Source organism: Dendronephthya gigantea, unplaced genomic scaffold (genome assembly GCF_004324835.1).
Source record: "Dendronephthya gigantea isolate DGI-Jeju-01 unplaced genomic scaffold, DenGig_1.0 000001F, whole genome shotgun sequence".
In the NCBI taxonomy this organism is placed as follows: domain Eukaryota; kingdom Metazoa; phylum Cnidaria; class Anthozoa; order Malacalcyonacea; family Nephtheidae; genus Dendronephthya; species Dendronephthya gigantea.
The window spans coordinates 6,472,653-6,490,374 of NW_021163011.1; the positions used below are offsets into that span (position 1 = coordinate 6,472,653).

At 35.9% G+C, this 17,722-nt stretch overlaps 2 protein-coding genes across 2 annotated transcripts; one reads left to right on the forward strand and one right to left on the reverse strand.

Annotated features, from left to right (window-relative positions):
- Window positions 1-20: 20 nt before the first annotated feature.
- LOC114523854 lies at window positions 21-4,891 on the reverse strand. The gene is made up of 6 exons (XM_028544900.1): window positions 4,761-4,891; window positions 4,062-4,112; window positions 1,800-1,889; window positions 1,468-1,558; window positions 883-1,253; window positions 21-281 (listed from the first exon to the last, which is right to left on the reverse strand). The coding sequence occupies exons 1-6, from the start codon at window positions 4,881-4,883 to the stop codon at window positions 36-38; spliced, it is 972 nt and encodes a 323-aa protein (XP_028400701.1). The 5' UTR covers window positions 4,884-4,891; the 3' UTR covers window positions 21-35.
- Window positions 4,892-6,162: 1,271 nt separating this feature from the next.
- Window positions 6,163-17,541, forward strand: LOC114527656 (TBC1 domain family member 23-like). Its single transcript, XM_028549364.1, has 18 exons — window positions 6,163-6,820; window positions 6,932-7,040; window positions 10,235-10,340; window positions 10,569-10,767; window positions 11,324-11,447; window positions 11,528-11,652; window positions 11,778-11,821; window positions 12,237-12,340; window positions 12,575-12,685; window positions 12,939-13,034; window positions 13,273-13,443; window positions 13,746-13,788; window positions 13,905-14,008; window positions 15,514-15,555; window positions 15,898-15,998; window positions 16,287-16,372; window positions 16,768-16,906; window positions 17,185-17,541. Exons 1-18 carry the CDS (start codon window positions 6,768-6,770, stop codon window positions 17,441-17,443), a joined length of 2,016 nt encoding a protein of 671 aa, XP_028405165.1. The 5' UTR covers window positions 6,163-6,767; the 3' UTR covers window positions 17,444-17,541.
- The last annotated feature ends 181 nt before the right edge of the window (window positions 17,542-17,722 follow it).

The following is a 17,722-nucleotide window of genomic DNA, read 5'->3' on the forward strand; positions in this document are numbered from 1 at the left end:
CCCGGCTTTTTTATTTGTTGAAGATGCCAAATATTTCAGGCTTGTAATGAACAAGTGCAGTCCGATTTGTTTAATTTTGTTCCAGTTGGGCACTTTATATTTGGTGAACAATAACATTCGCATGTATTGCTATTCAATAACTTGTTTTTTCTTTTACATCGGCTCTCTATACCAGGGCGACATTGGCAATCACAGGTATCTGAACTCCATAATTTGTTGGTGTTTGAACATGCGTAAGGCGGATAAATACATTTGCAGCCACAATGATCCGTGTCCCATTGCTAAAGAAACGAAAAAATATTTTACGAAATAAGGCAATAGCCAATAAGTAATGTTTTGTGTGAGACGATAGTATGACGATAATAATATAAGATTAGATTACAATAAGATAGTATGACGTAACCGCATTGACCAGACTGCCTATATATGGCTTAGTGCGACTTTTGGAATTGAAGTACATCCCTTGATCATTAATCATATAGTATAGGTTTGTTTATAATATATATGAATTCAGCTAATATATAGAATATACATGGTTTGGAGACCACGTGCATAAAACTGCAATACAACTCATTAACTATGTTGAGGTAGATTTATGCAAAAAACTGTTCCTTTCTTATCACATTTTTATTGTATTTTGCACAGACAAACCAATAGCAATCTTATAATTAACATATTTTCAAGTCAAGATTGGGGAGCTTAGCAAGACGAATGCCATTGGTAAATTTGGCTAAAATACAATAGACACGTGACGAGAAAGAAACCATCTTTTTGCACAAACGTGGACAATAACATAGTTAATGAGTTGTATTGTACTTTTATTTAGTCTCCAAACCACATATATTCTATTAACTGTGATGAATTGCAGTAAAACGTTATTACCTTCGTGACCTGGTCACATTTATGCGGGAGAAATTTACACTTGCATTTACATTCAACAGCATCATACGTTTCAGTTTCGTTATTACAATGATGTTCTTGTACGGTACACTGACATCCACATTTCGTATGATTGAACATCTTTTTCACTTCAATATTGTGGGTTGTGCCGTCGAATACGATGGCGTTAAAATAGACTGGATGTGCTTCTTGTGGTGCACAGTGGATTAGATATGGCGGACGGAATCCACATCCACCGATACACTGATTCAATTCGATGAAAGCAGGGAAGGAAAATCCAGTCGTTGGATAGGGTACCTCTACCGGAATTGTATTCAGGTGGCACTCAATTGACTTTAACTGTTTAACTTGCTCTGAAAGAAAATGCATGCAAATTTATTGCATATGCACCATGTTTACAATGAAAATTTGAAGCCTGGTTTTTATCACTCGCAGACGGTCGGCGATGCTCTGCGATCCATTGTTGATGACCAATGAAGTTGTGTTTCTAAATGTGTTTCTTTATGCATCAACCAACGACAATAGAGATCGAGTATTTATACCACATGATTGGCTGCAATTACCTACCATCATATAATGCACGGCGACGGAGGAAATCTTCCTTCAAAGAGTCCAGGACTTTCGTTTTCATTCTTTTGTAGACCGTTGAGGGAATAGACTAAAGATACAAATTTTTAAATGTTGAGCAATGTAAATGTTTTACGCCACATAACTGAATGCAATATTGCAGAAATGGTGGTGCAAAATGTAGCGAAAGTACATGGAGCAGATTGTATTGTATTTAGGCATCCACTATAGTGTCCCTGAATCTCAGGATTAAGGTTCATTTTTATCCGATTAATTATATCTTTGCACTGTGCAGAAGCCAAAGCACCACAAGGTTGTTACATGTAACATACTTTTCTTTTTGAGTCCAGCGATTTCTTGAAATTCATAAGATGTCTAGCATGTGCGTTTTCATGTTGGATCATTTCCAGTAGTTTAAAAAACTAAAATTTCAAGAAAAACATTTTCAACATAAAAAGGTAAATATAAGATTAGGAGAAGTCAACTAAGAATAGGATATAAATTATTTAATTTGACTCAGTAGCAAAGCTAGTTAGTCGTAGATACAACCATGCGTCGACAATCGTTAGCGCGCGGTGCAACTATACACTTTCCTTTGTACAACTACACTTTCCTTTCACTGGTACTGAATGACAGACTAGCAAAGTCCCGGTATAACATTTGGTTTACACTGGCTCCTGAGAATCGCCTGAATCAGGGTTCGTTGTATTATTTTATATGTGGGACCAAACGACCGAATTTTCAATACGCGATTCTCAAGGCGGGGGATTTAAGCTCTAAAATATCCGCATTACACAACCATACAGGACTCCCCACCTTTGCATAGTACCTTCGTAATTTCGGGTTTTTTTTAACCAAGTCCCTCCCCTCTGGAAGCTCTGCTGCGTTCAACGTATTTCATTTTAAAATTTTTTATGTCAAAGGCTAACATGCAGGATTTGCGATTAAAACATTTCCTTCCTTTCTATGCTGCTCTAAGATGCTGGTTTCGATAACTTGAAACTAAGTTAAGGACTCGGTCAATAATAGTTCGGAATGCGGCATTTGAAAACACAGGCAATTGAAATATTCCCAAGTTTGGTCACTCCGGAAATTATGGCCGTATTTCTCAAATATTCTCGCCCACAATGAAGAAACCAAATTAATCTTTGATTCTAAAAAAATGTCTATCTGCATGCATGGTATTTCCTTGTTATAGTTAGTAGGCATAGAGATGAATAATAATGTATATAAACTTTTGTTGCTTGCGGACTTTGCGGTGAAGCGATAACTGAGCTCTGCAATAAAAAATCTTGTTGCTGTAACAAAATCACGAATGAATTATTCGAACACTAACAGTAAGAAGTATAATTGTGTTGTGCACGGAATTTGAACCAAAAGCAACTTTCTCGACGCGTGCATCAGTTATAGCCTGTAAAATATACTTCACTCACGCTGTTCAAACAAACTAATTTATAGTTTTACACTTAAAATGCTTTTTCTTCCAGCGATAATCAATTTCTTAAAATCATCGATGATCGATAAACGGCATTGCATGTCACTGCCGGCTTGATCGATTTTAATGTTTCCAGGAAAAAAATGTTACAAATTCCTTCACAACTGAACAGGGTTGAAAATGGAGTTTGTATATTTTGGCATAAGTTGGTTTACCAGATTAGGCGAAAATTGTGCTAAACACTGAATACGTGAGGTTTTATGTTTTTGATTTCTGCTTCGCTATACACGGCATCCCTGGAGTTTAAAGAAAGTCAGGGATAAATTATTTCCATTCAGTCGCCCGAACGATCGAGAACACTGAACACATGCATCAGGATTTATGGTCGACTGCTCTGCACTGCAGTTATTTGCATAAAACACAAGAAGTATTTGACAAAATAAACAAGAGAACAAGATGCAAAGACAAGAATATGCATCTCTTTTGGGTCAGAATTTGACAGTATAGTCAGTATAGGCTGAGTTGAAGCAATCATCACTGCAAGTATATAGTAATAGATGACTTTTCAGTATACGCGCAGTAGGGTCTTGGGTGTAAAATCTGATAGTTTTGTAGTTGAACCAAATCAATATTGAAAGCAAAAATGGCATCGCTGGATATGGCATGAATACTCCCGCTGGGAATAGAACACAGAAAGAAGTCGTCGAAAGATCGCGGTGGCCATTAGAATATTGCTAAGTAGAGGCTACCAAGCTGGTTCTATATTGATATAGTAACCCTGCCTTAATGCCTGCATGGTTTTTATCATCAGTCAATGATTTCAATCATAAGATTTTCTACGTCGGTACTCTTTTATGAGTATACGAAAACCTACGAGGATGAAAACCATGCGGCAGGTTCCTACTATGACCAATGCAGGCATCAGAAAATGTTTCTGATTTTGTATACGCATGGGACCTCCGTGCGTAAAATGATATCAATGGTCGAATGGTGGCGCATAATAAATTTACGTAACTCAATAAACTCATACTCATACCTGAATATCCGGCATTTGTAAAAAAATAGACGATCAAATATACTAGGAGATTAATTAACTATAATAATGAATCTTTATACGAACGTATTCGTCATTAGGAGAGAATAATCAATGAAAACTTACGTTAGCGTCTTCTGTCAATGAATCTGACTTGAAAATTTTTTGGTCAATCGTCTATATAGTGAAAATTAGAAATACTGATGTGTGATGTTCATTCATTATATGGGTGTTAAAATAATAATGGCATAACATTTAGAGAAGATGATATGATATGTTAATATATCATTAAATGCTGCTTCTAATCAGCTGCTTCTGCTGGCCTGATGCTTGATGCTACACGCCTCAATTGTAGACTTACAATAAACAGTCTATTTACTGTTTCTTTACTATGTCACGTTCAAATACTGTGAGTGCCAACTGATAAAACATTCAATCATTGCTGTTATTAGCCAGCTAATTTCGATTGTCTCCTAACTTTCATATACAATGAATACAATAAGTTGACGGTTGACCAGCAGCTATATCCACACGCTAGGCGTATCTGAGTCCAACGTTTATTATAGAAAAGCTCTGCGTGCGCGGTAATGCATCATTGCTTTCAAAACTACAAGCTATCGGTATCGCGGATATTTCTAAATATCTGGATATATCTCTATCTATTCTATGTCTAACGTGCCAGTGCCAGTGTAACGAATTAGATACCCCGAACTGAAAAATTTTGGGTGATCAGAACTATAAGGTGTGATTATAGCGAACTAACCATGTCCACCAATATATAAAAAAAACTGCGAGTAAAGTTATTATATATATACATATACATACCTCGCTGTACACATGAAGAATTATACTAGATATAACCACAATCGATAAAAGAGATCTCAAAGTCATGGTTGCTATTATCTGTCGAATTATATCTTCAGCATCTACAACCAATATTGAATGCATGCGTTTCGCGCACCCCCTTTTGTAAAAAGCCTTTTCCGTGACGAAAGAGCTTTGTCATGGAAATCATATATTCTTATTGGACCAGCTTTAATTATTCAGCTTCAGTTAAGTGTTGAAATTCTGCAATCACAGCTATGAGTATATTCCACTCGATGGTGACGTTTTCACAGACAAAGAATTTTTGTATGGTTTCATGTGATCACACCATTGTCAATTTGTCATGGATTATAAGGTCAATTTCTATAAAACAACGGGATTGGGTATAAGAAAAATAGAAGAAATGCATTCATTTGTGATATGTTTATGTTGTATCATGTTTGCTTATATGTTGACTTTTTAAATACTTTGTATTATCATGATAATCATAGGAACGTCTTTGTTTGGCATATTTGTCTTTGCAAACTATCAAAAAACTTATATTGGATTGACAGGTAGAAGATGCCTACAGTATTTTCGGCTTTTTCGTGATGCTAAGAGACCGAGGAGACGAACGAGCTCGGAAGTGCTTCAAGAGGTTAGTTTTTTAGGGTCTTTGTTTCCTATAACCACAATGAGGCACAATTGAATATGATGCTGGGGGGCGGACCTGAAGGGATGCAAGGGATGGGAAATATGTCCTCGAAATTCTGGCAACTGATTTTGGCTGAAATTAGTTAGGTCGGGGCAATTTTAGCTGAAATTATTCGCCCACCCTCCGCAAAGAATTGCTTCATCCGTACGCGTATGTAAATAGATATATGCGTAGAAGGATGGGTGGGGAGCATTTTTATATTACCGGTGGACAATCACGGGAAATCACTGAGAAAACACTCAATGAGTACAATAAAATATCTTAATCAAAAAGCGGGAACTTAAATGTCCTGATTTCACAATAAATACAGTGTTCTTTATCGGACAGCTTTTCCGAAGCAAGATTATTTTCTGATGGGAATATTCTGTGATTGTAGAGGAGTTTTTGATGATAAAACCAGCGACATTCTTTTCTAACCGACCTATCTACAAAGGAAATCTTTGTGTAGCGAATCGAAAGTAGCTCATGCCAGGGTTGACGGCCACTCATCGCACACGTCTGCCAGATACCGACCACACCATTTCAGAATTTGCAAAGGATTCACCGGCGTAACCACGAACAATGCTGACTATTATTATACACATGTATCCGTGTGACACAGAGTTGCAAAAAGAGTTCAACCTTCCTCCGGTAGGATTTCAAGTTTTGAAAACCTTCCTCAAAATGACGTTACGTCACTGAGTCAAGTGGTAACCAGCATAAAGAAATATTTGGTTTTTTGGTACATGCATGTGATCAATTAGAATTTCACACCAAATTGCACTCCACTCAGTGCAATTACCATTATCAATCATAACTTATTCCATATTGTGTATATTGCCCATACAGTTATTTTTTATCCCGGGAACAGACGTCGTGCCAGAGTACTAATTTCGCCCAGAGATTTGATAAAACCCGTTGATTTTGTTTCTATTAGAACATTTCATAGATGCCGGCAACGAACGCAAATTTGTTTCAAGGAGTAGATAGATACCCATTCTTCCAAAAATATCTTCAAGGATAAAACAACGATCAATGCTGTGAGGGCCGGTTTTCATAATATTTCGAATGCCTGCTCACCAAAGTTTGACGACCATTGAGAATAAGCGGATTTGCGCATTTGTGTAGTTGCTAAATTTGCAAAATAGTTGAAAGCAACGATTACTGCATAATGATTTTCAGCATACGTCTAGACATGCAAGTATTATTCACATATTTCGAGAAAGTGCCATTTCAAAGCCGAAAAGAAAGGCTTTGAGAACCTAGAAATGATCGTCGTCAACGTGTTATTACGTGTCATGTTGTTCATATTATGACGTCACATACAATTCAAGATGGAGGAATCAAGTGATAAAGAGGATAGTACAGATACCAGCGAATTAGGATGGTAAGAACATATTCAGAATTAAATGTGACGAAAAATTATATTGTATGGAAAATCACCATATAAAAATATTGTATTTTATCCGCTCTGAGACCCAAGCATATCTTTTGATAGGCGTTCAGATTTAATTAGTGCTCTTTCTAAACAAACTGATATCGTACGACTACGAGAAATATGTCGTGGGCACGAGATTCCTGTTGAATGTAGAGCAAATATTTGGCAGGTTTGTAATATTAATGCTTTATTACTCCATTTAATTTTCAGAACAATGAGTTTGTTGCACAAATAGAGTTTGTTCCCACACAGTGTTAGCTATAGGGCTTTAGTATAATTTCAGTATTGAAAAATGACCTTTGAGCATTCTGATTGGCTCCCTCAGCAGTAACTATGAGGCAATAGTTACTGCTCAGAGCAGTCTGAGCAGTAACTATTGCTTTTCCCCAAAAAAACATGGCTGAAAATACTCAAAATCGTTTCGGAAAAATTTCGGAAGCAGAAATTGAGAACATAAATCAGTTGTATTTATAAATAAAACTTTTTCAATACTGAAATTATACTAAAACAATTAGTCGCCTCAGGCTCGGTGATTACAAGCCTATATTCACTTCGCCTTCGGCTCAGTAAATATAGGCTTGTAATCACCTCCCCTTCGGCGACTAATTGTTAAATAGCCTACAGCCCATCGCAGTACAGTACATGTTTCAGTCAATTTAGTTCTGTTCCGTTTGTATTAAATTCAAAAACGTACTATTAGTTGCATAAGATTTTATAAAATATAGACATAGCTGCTGATTATGATGGTTAGGTTAAGTATTAACTTGCACATATGAGTTTTTCATAGCCTTACCTAAAAACCCTTGTCTTGAAATCTCTGCAAGTGGCTAATTAATGACTGACATTGCAATGGATGTGTAGATAAAATATTGCATCAATATTATTACCTAGTAATGATCACTTCATTGCAATGACAGTATCAATCCTTGCATTGCATAAACTTAAAATTCCGCTTTCACTCTGGTAATAAGCTAGGGTGAGAGGTTCCTCTATGACATGGGAAAATACGTATAATAAGCTTCATAATCTGTATCCAGACCTCTGAATTCAGGTTGGCTTTTACCAAAAGGTGACACAATCTTTTGTACCGGTATTAATTATAATTCAAATCAGACATTTCATGTATATGAGACATATTGCTGACCTGTGCCAAGCTGTCTTCGTTTCAGGCTGGCAAATTTTTTCTGACCTAATTCCTCGCTAATTCTGGTTCCTTTGTATCAACTATAATTGAATTATAACTGTATGGCTTACATGCAGTATTAGTTGATTTATAAAATTCGCAATTCCTGCACTTACAAAAAGTGAAGTAACAATGATTGTTTTAAATAAAGGACAAACAAAATACAAAAATATGTAAAAATGTGTAAAATAAGTGTGCTTTAAAAGTTTATTAGCCAATGGAGACAAAATATGCCTACAGAAATTGGTAATATATCTATGGTGGCCCATAGGGGACATGCCATAAATATAAATATATGCCTTCAGAATTTTATATAATGCCTTCAGAATTCTGTATGATGCCTTCAAAATTCTATATGATGCCTTTGGAATTTTATACGATGCCTTGGGAGTTTTTCGTGATGCCGTCGGAATTTTATATAATATGCGGAATACGGAGTAAGGAGTGCGAATGTAGAGTATAGAGTAGAGCGAAGGATCAGAGTATTACAACATTTTTGTAAGTAGTGGCAGCGCTAGGGGGGTGTGTTGTTTGCCCCCCAGATCTTTTCATGTTACGTAAGTAGTGTAATCCTGTTTTAACTTTTAAATACTTTTCTAGTCTTTCCCCCAAAACATTTCTTTGACCCCCAATTGCCCCCCACTCATTTTAACCAGGCGCCGCCACTGTATGTAAGAAGAAACAAGGGACGTTGCGAAAAGTGCAACCCAGGTCCTCCGGCAGGAATCGAACTATAACTGAGGTGAGGTTAGGTATAGGGTTAGGTATGACGTTTGAGAGATTTTGAATTGACAAAATTCTGCTGATTTATTGGGACTAGTTCATGAATTTTGATGAAATTTGCATTAAAAAGTACAATTGACATTTTTTAGCTTTATGCCAAAATCTAAAATTCTACAACTTTATTCTAACAATGCTACACGCTTTTTAAAAAACATATCCGCAGTGCGAAAGCCTTCAAAGATGATGGATTGCTTTAACAGAAAAAAAAATTCAGATTGCATCAGTTAAACTCTCCCATCAACCAAATTGTTGTGAAATGTTCATGTAAATCTCATAACTCCAATCCCCCGATTGTTTAGTCCGTACTTCCGTAGTTCGTTTTTTTCTAACCATACGAATTTTATTGTCTTGCGCATGCGCTCTGCCTCATGTTTTACACGATTACACGTGTTATTGTGCATAATATTGTTCATAGGGCAGTTTATATACTATAGCCCTAGAACTAGGACGTAACTTATTAGCTATACAAGTTACGTCCTAGTTCTATAGTCATATGGTATCGCTATCATTGGAGCACGCTACATACATAGTTCTAACAGTAGTTTTGTAGTAAATTGCCTACTTTACTATATTTAATTCATTTTATTTAACGCATATCATAAGTGTTTTACGGATTTTTTATTTACTGCGGCAAGGTTTTCATCAGCGAGCGTTCAGCGGTATGCAAGCGGTAGTTCAATTCTTGTTATATAGATGTTTTGTTGTTCATGAACTAGTCCCAATAAATCAGCAGAATTTTGTCAATTCAAAATCTCTCAAACGTCATACCTAACCCTATACCTAACCTCACCTCAGTTATAGTTCGATTCCTGCCGGAGGACCTGGGTTGCACTTTTCGCAACGTCCCTTGTTTCTTCTTACATACAGTGGCGGCGCCTGGTTAAAATGAGTGGGGGGCAATTGGGGGTCAAAGAAATGTTTTGGGGGAAAGACTAGAAAAGTATTTAAAAGTTAAAACAGGATTACACTACTTACGTAACATGAAAAGATCTGGGGGGCAAACAACACACCCCCCTAGCGCTGCCACTACTTACAAAAATGTTGTAATACTCTGATCCTTCGCTCTACTCTATACTCTACATTCGCACTCCTTACTCCGTATTCCGCATATTATATAAAATTCCGACGGCATCACGAAAAACTCCCAAGGCATCGTATAAAATTCCAAAGGCATCATATAGAATTTTGAAGGCATCATACAGAATTCTGAAGGCATCATCTAAAATTCTGAAGGCATCATATAGAATTCTGAAGGCCTCATCTAAAATTCTTGAGGTATCATATAAAATTCTGAAGGCATTATATAAAATTCTGAAGGCATATATTTATATTTATGGCATGTCCCCTATGGGCCACCGTATATATCTATCCTAAAATTCAATTGTTTCAATTTCTAGGTATGCTTAAATGTTGGTGATAAACCAAATCCACTTCAGCAATGGGATGGAAAGCTAGACACTCCAGATCAACAAATGATAAAGAAAGATTGTCAGACATACGCAGGTAAATACAAAGATTAAAATTGAAGTGCATACAGTAACTAGGCAAGCAACATTACTGTTAGAATGCAAAGGAATACAAATATTCCCTCCAATAGTCACAAATAGAAGAATGTATGGAAAACTTTAAAAAAAATTCCAGCATAGCAATTAAGCTGAAATTATATATAAAATAAATATAAAATATATGCCCTATAAATTTTTGTAATGTTATTGTTTTGTCCTTTAACAGCCAGGGTAATTCTTGATGATAGTGAAAGTGTTGCTGAAGACATTGAAAAAATAATTACTTTCTACTGTAAGACAAGAAATGAAAGATACAAATCACAAAATGGATGGGTGGAGTTGCTACTGCCATTTATATCTCTTCGTCTTCCCATTGGAGACGTTTATAATATCTTTTATGCAATGCATTCAAAATATATTCCAAGGTTAGACCTCATTTATAAAATTTCGCTAACACTTGTTGATCAGTTGTTTATTAACACTTGGTGATCGTTTGTTCTCTGTTGTAGCTTCATCTCTGCATAGTATATCATTTTGAAAAACCCATATTAAAAACGAACGTCTTGTTACCGTCATAGTAAAAACGACCCTATATACCTGGGTATACCATATTCTAGTATATCCATACCGTATTCTAGTATATTCGACCATGCTTGAGTATACTATATTCCAGTATATTTGACCATGGGCGAGTATACCATATTCCGGTATATTCCAACACATTGATATAGATATTATTTTTCACCTAGGGGCCATCTACTGTAGTTTCCAAAGGGCTGCATGTATACAAAGAGCCAGTTGCTCTTTAGGTGTTGGTTTTACCTACGCACAATGATCAGTTGCCCTCTGTGCTGGTTGCATTTACGCATGGTTATCAATCATCTCACGTTAAACCGTAGTCAGCTTAATAGTTTGTTTGCCCTCCTCTGGTTTCTGCTAAATATCTTCTAATGGCACCCTATATTCTGTTTTATTCATTAGAGAATGTCACAATGAAGGCAAACCATTTCATCTCTTCCGTTTACTATTGCAATACCATGATCCTGAGTTATGTTCATTTTTGGATTCAATGAAGTTATTTCCGGATCAATATGCCCAGAAATGGGTTAGTCCACCACTTTACTACGTTTTCTTGTGTTTTACCTTCGTGTTGCCTAACGTTTATATATTCTTTTTTCTTGACAGTTTCGAAGTCTTTTTGCTGCTACGTGTGATAGCAGTGTTGTTGAGGCGATGTGGGATGTTTACTTGTTGGAAGAAGATCCGTTCTTAGTATTTTTTCTTGCACTTGTAATGATTATAAATGCAAGGTTCGTGGTAATTTCTACAAACTATGCACTTTGTATTGAAGTGTCGCATGTTTTTCCATTAGATAATATGATGTACGTTCCAGGGAACCTTTCAATCAATATCTTGTTGACGGTTATCATTTTAGGGAAGACGTCATGGCACCCGACCAGGAAAAGTCTGATATTTTAGGCAAGTAATTATATAATGTTTGTGTATGAGAAGATCTTTTCATCCACCTCTGTCGGTGATATACAACAATATACGGTGATAATTCCATGTCGGGAGTCCATGAATTTAAACCTTAATCTGATCCCCTAGAGTTGGGTTATAGATAGATTTAGATGGAGATTTTATTCGTGGATTGTGGACATGGAGTTAGTAACTCGATATATTCTAGCTTCGTGACAGACTCTATTACAGTACTTTTGTAGCTCCTTTAACTTTAATCTTCAACTTTCTATAACTTTGCATTATTGTGATCCAGGCAAAAATACCGTTAAATTTTATTTGACATGGTGTTTTCTGGTGGTGAATGTACCACTTCCTGTACTGTACCAGTTACAGCGAAATTGCTCCCGTCCATTCACACTTTTTCTTCTCATAGATATAATATCGGAATTTCCGTCGCAACTAGCAGCCGATGACATTGAAGATTTTTGTTCCTTAGCTCAATATTATTCATCCAAAACGCCACAATCATTTAGGAAGGTACAAGTTTGCTTACCATTTTATTTTTGTAATACTACCTAACGATTATTATTTTATTTGGTGGTATTTATCACAATCATTTAACCTGCATGGGGCAAGAATTGTTATATTATCATTTCAACAATACAATTTATTTTCATTATGAATATTATATAGTTCTTTCACAGCCCATGATAAAAAACAAATAGATCTGGAAATTAGCGAGGTTCATACTTGATTTTTTCTTCCCAACAGCAATATTATGGTCAACTGTTTGGTATAAAGACTCTGAATGCTCACAACGTTGCCCAGGCATTATGTTTACCAGTATCCATAGATGAACTATTGCAATCCCACAAGAATTCGGTATTTACTTATTTGTTATTATGATGTTTGACGTATGAGCGCTATACTTTTTAAAACAAACAAAGACGAGTGATTTTATGATAGTATTTTACAGCATATCAATACCACTGCCTCCTTTGTAAAGTTTGTTTATTTTCAAATATTTTCTGACGCTATTATTTATGACTACTCTATTTATTTCTTTGGCCACACCATAATAACTCTTACTCTGCATGCTGTATTTTTCTGCATCGTTTCTGAATTCTCCCTTTAGAGTGATGAAATCCGATATTTTTTGGTGGATTGTCGACCTGCAGAACAATATAACAGTGGCCATCTACCAACAGCCTTTCACCTCGATGCTAATCTGGTTCGTATATAGCTACATGTTAGTAAAATGATTTCCGATTTGGATTGGATTTAAATACTTCTATTAAGAGTGCACGAAATATTTTCGCTCAACCATCAATCTTATTCTATTGACTATAAAGTTAAAAGCGCTCAAACTATGTATTCTGTCTATACAGGTCTGTTTTGAATGACTTGTTTGAGCTGTTTTACAAGTTTGTTCAGAATTCAAAGATTAATATTAAAAAATGTGTCATTAGATGCTGCAAGCACCATCAGACTTTTCAACAACGGTTCAAGCATTATTTTCCACACAAAAACAATCAGTTGCCGCAGGATCAGCAGCTGGGGGGGAACATCTTTGTTTCATGGGGTCAGGCAGGGAAGAGGAGGATCAGTATGTCAATATGGTCGTGGCTAATTTTTTACAGGTAAAATCCAAGGATTGGCTAACGTTCTTTGGGGGGGGGGAACGTTTCCCGTCAGAGAAGAGTTGGATTTCATCCGGAAAAGTTGTTTATTGAATCCAAACAATAGGATTTTAATGTGCTGGAAAGTATCCTTAAAATAAAGAAAATTATTTTTACAGACTCAAAAAAAATTCAAACATTTCCTCCAGGTACCAGCTCTCGTCAACGTCGAAACCTTTAATCAGTAGTTCTTTACGAACTGAAAAACTCCTTCACGCAATTTAAATATGAAACATTAAATGATTTCCAAAATTTGTTTTCAGAAAAAGACAAAATATACAAGCATAGCCAAAGGTGGTTACAAAGGTATCGCTTAGACTGATTTTCAGTTACAAATGTTTAGAATTAGTACTATTATGAGGATTTTTATACTGTCTCTTATTTGTATAAATAAGTGATGCTTTTATGATTTGTTTATTTAGCACTTCATGATATATTAATTGATGATCTTACGCATGGTCTTACTGATCACGTTGTCTCGTCATGTATTGCTTGTTCTCCTCACGCCGCTACACCAGGGAATCAGGTTTGTTAGTCAATAAACTGATATTTTGTAGTTTCTAAGCTTTATGTATTTCAACATTTGTAATACATATTACGACGACGGCAACGACTACAATAACAGAATTTTCGAGGAGTTCTTGACATTCTCAACACAACGGCAATTAGAAAACGGAAACGTCACACAATATTTACTTCTTAATTTACTTCTTAATTTATTACTAGTTGTCTTTATTTTCTGTCATCACGTTCCCAAACTTAACTCTGTATTGTATTGCCTGTTCACGAAATGTACTTTACGTCAAATAGTTCTTTTTTACTATTGGTCATTGAGCAGATGCAGGTCATTTAGATTGAGCACGGGAAGGCCAAAGATGACGTGAAAACGGCGAAAAAATGGCGTGACGTTATTTTTTTGCCACTTTCACGTCGCCTTTCCCCAGGGAACTTATATAGCTAAATAACTACATAAGCGCCTAGTCTTTGATGTTCCCGTCCGTCCTTAATTTTAGTCCGTCTGTTAGACAGAACCACAGAACTTAGGACACAACAAATCTACGACGCAGACGTGGTAGTCACTATAGGTCCTATAGTGTATTAACACAGCCGCTAAGACGTGGAAAGAAATCGATAGTTTTTCCACAAGTCCGCATGACGCATCGTAAATTTGATGGTATGCATTGACGATTAACGCATGCGCATAGCCAAAACCAATACATTTGATATCGCGTAATCAGGGGTTGAAAATTAAGGGCATATAAATATTGAATGCTGTTAGGGTTTAAACAATTGTTTTAAACTGTAAGTATTTTTTTTTATTTTTATGCCGTCCCAATTTAGATAGCGTGTAGTTCACGTTAGTAATAGATATGAAAGTGATAAAGTATATAGCTATAATGTTTATAGTCAACTGGTGAGGAAATGTCGTATATAAACCTGGGACTTTACAATATATTGTAGTAAAAAAATGTGGTAGAGTGACCTGCCAGGTATATTCTGTTATTTTATTACGTTCACCAGTCATAATTTCTCGTTTGTTGCGCTTTTATTTTTTATATATTGCATTATACGTGAATGTTTTCGCGTGAATTTGTGCATATTTCTTAGAAGTCGGGTTTTATTTCCTCTGTATCTAATTTCAATAAATAAAAGCTCCGCGTCTCGATTTTCAGCGGCATATCGGGTATCCTTACTACAAGACGTTCTAGCGCTTAGATTGTTATCCACATATAAATGCCTCTGCTTACATAAGTGTGATACCACGTATCAGTTTCGAAGTTTTTAGCCGTCCTTTAAGTAAAAAATAAAACACATTGTTTAACCCAATGCCGTCGAATATCGTTACTATCGTATCAGGGGAAAATTGGTTCTATTCCACGAGATTTAATTTGGAATTTTCGTTTGCCTGCTTTTTTAGTATACTGCGTCTTTTGTATAGGCAATGTAAACGCGTTTACTTAGTCAAATTTCGCTTTATTAGTTTATTTTTAAAGCTAGGTTAGGTAACATATATTATGACTCCACTTCTAGACATGGACAGACATGAGTAGAAAAGGAGAACAGAGTCCTGGCGTGAGTCAATGTTATATTAATTAATAATACTGATAATACACATCAATTGTATGTAGGGGTTAGGGACATGGGTGCGGTTCGGGTTGAGGTGAAGGTTAGGGTCAGAGTTAGGGTCAGTTTTAGGACATTTTTTAATGCGACACCCAATATAACCAGTCGAAAGAAAATGACGTCACGACATTTTGGTGGTTGGGAACAAGGCAATCTTTTTGAATCAGTGACATTGTCTGACATGGTGACAGAGGAAAAAAAACTGATTTGATAAAAGTTTACTTTGTCATTACGGGCCTTTATGTTGTATATCTATATTATTGAAGCACCGTCCATATATTGTTCTTACAGGCAGGTTTGGTGGACAAGTTATCTTCCGCTATTCGTACAAGTAAAACAAATGTAAGTCAGAAGTTCTCCAATTGGATGTCTGAACCTCGCAATGAAGTCAGGTAAGTGCTTTTAAAAAACACTAATCTTAAATATTCTTAAGCATTACTCATAGAAATAATGGTCTATTATTTCAATGGCATTACTTTAGAAAGGTTTTAGAGTTCGCAGTTTTTAAATTACAGTTCCATCGAAATGTTACGTTACTCGTTACGTAAATTCATTCCACTAACGACTCCGTTACACGACTGTCACACAAAGTATATATCACACAACTAATATGGTATCTTGGGAGTTTAGCATACTGCTCAGCATTCAAGAAGATAATTGGTACATCTCATATTGCCTAGGCATGTGAGCAGTTTTGACAAAGTTGGTAGAAGGTATCGAAACTATAATCCTGTATTTACTATTGAAGATGAAGAAGATGAAGAAGGTATTCCTTATAATTCTCATATTCTATAAACTTTTCTTAATATGTTCAGTTCAAGTGTCTTTACCAGCCTGATAATGATGACAACGATAATGTGAGACTTACATAATATAGTCGACGATAATGTGAGACTTACATAATATAGTCGACGATAATGTGAGACTTACATAATATAGTCGACGATAATGTGAGACTTACATGATATAGTCGACGATAATGTGAGACTTACATAATATAGTCGACGATAATGTGAGACTTACATAATATAGTCGACGATAATGTGAGACTTACATAATATAGTCGACGATAATGTGAGACTTACATAATATAGTCAGTTTATACTGCAGTACTGACTACGGAATCACAGTAAACAAGGTTTACGTATTTTTTTTAAATAGATGAGTTAAACGAGTCAAGCTCAGAAGATGAAATGAAACATGAAACTGTAAATATGAAAACATGGTTTGAAAGAAAAGATGTTGTTCAAGTGATTTCGTCGAAAGAAGTATCATTCAAAACGGGTCGTGAACACAAAAGGTTGGTTCCGCTAAACCTCAGTTTCTTGGCCTTCAGTTCTTCTAATTTATCATTGGTAGATAAAACACAACTACTATAAATTACATTAAATGGAAACACCTGCGGTCGCATAAATGAGCTTTTATTTCGAAATCATAAATTGCCTAGTGCCTGCCTATCGCAATAATTCAATCCCAGTGAACTTTCAATCCTCGTGCATTAAAATGAACACCGTCCCTAGTCCTTTATCTTTTTTCACCAATGAACAATACGTTCAATCAAACATTATTTCATTTTAGTCACATCCTAATTACTGATTCACACATGTTCGTTCTGCGCGAGATGACGACTAAAGCAGGCTGGGCCTCCATACGGTCACGTGACCGTCTTAAAGATATTTTTAAAATCACGTCAAAGAAAAAACGTCCCGACGTTATAACATTTACGATAACAGCAGGAGAGGACACGAAAAGAGTGAGATTTATTATTCCAGATTCACGCAATGAAATACAAACACTGAAACAGTTCTTGGTAAAATCATTGGGTGGAGATAACTAGTGTATAGAAAGTGAACGGTATTGCAAATGCCTATAAATGTCACATTAATAGAAATAAGATGTATTTTTGACTGATTATAATACCAACTATTAACGTAATATAGTGATCGATAACTGAAGATACCGTGTTTTTCGGGGTGTTTTCATGCAACACGAAATTACTTTTTACGGTATAATCGCGACTTTCGTTAGTCGATTCCATAGACGCTAGATACTGTTGTACCTCCGCTATAGTGCGACACCTCATTTATAGTTAATATGATACACCAATCTTTTCTAG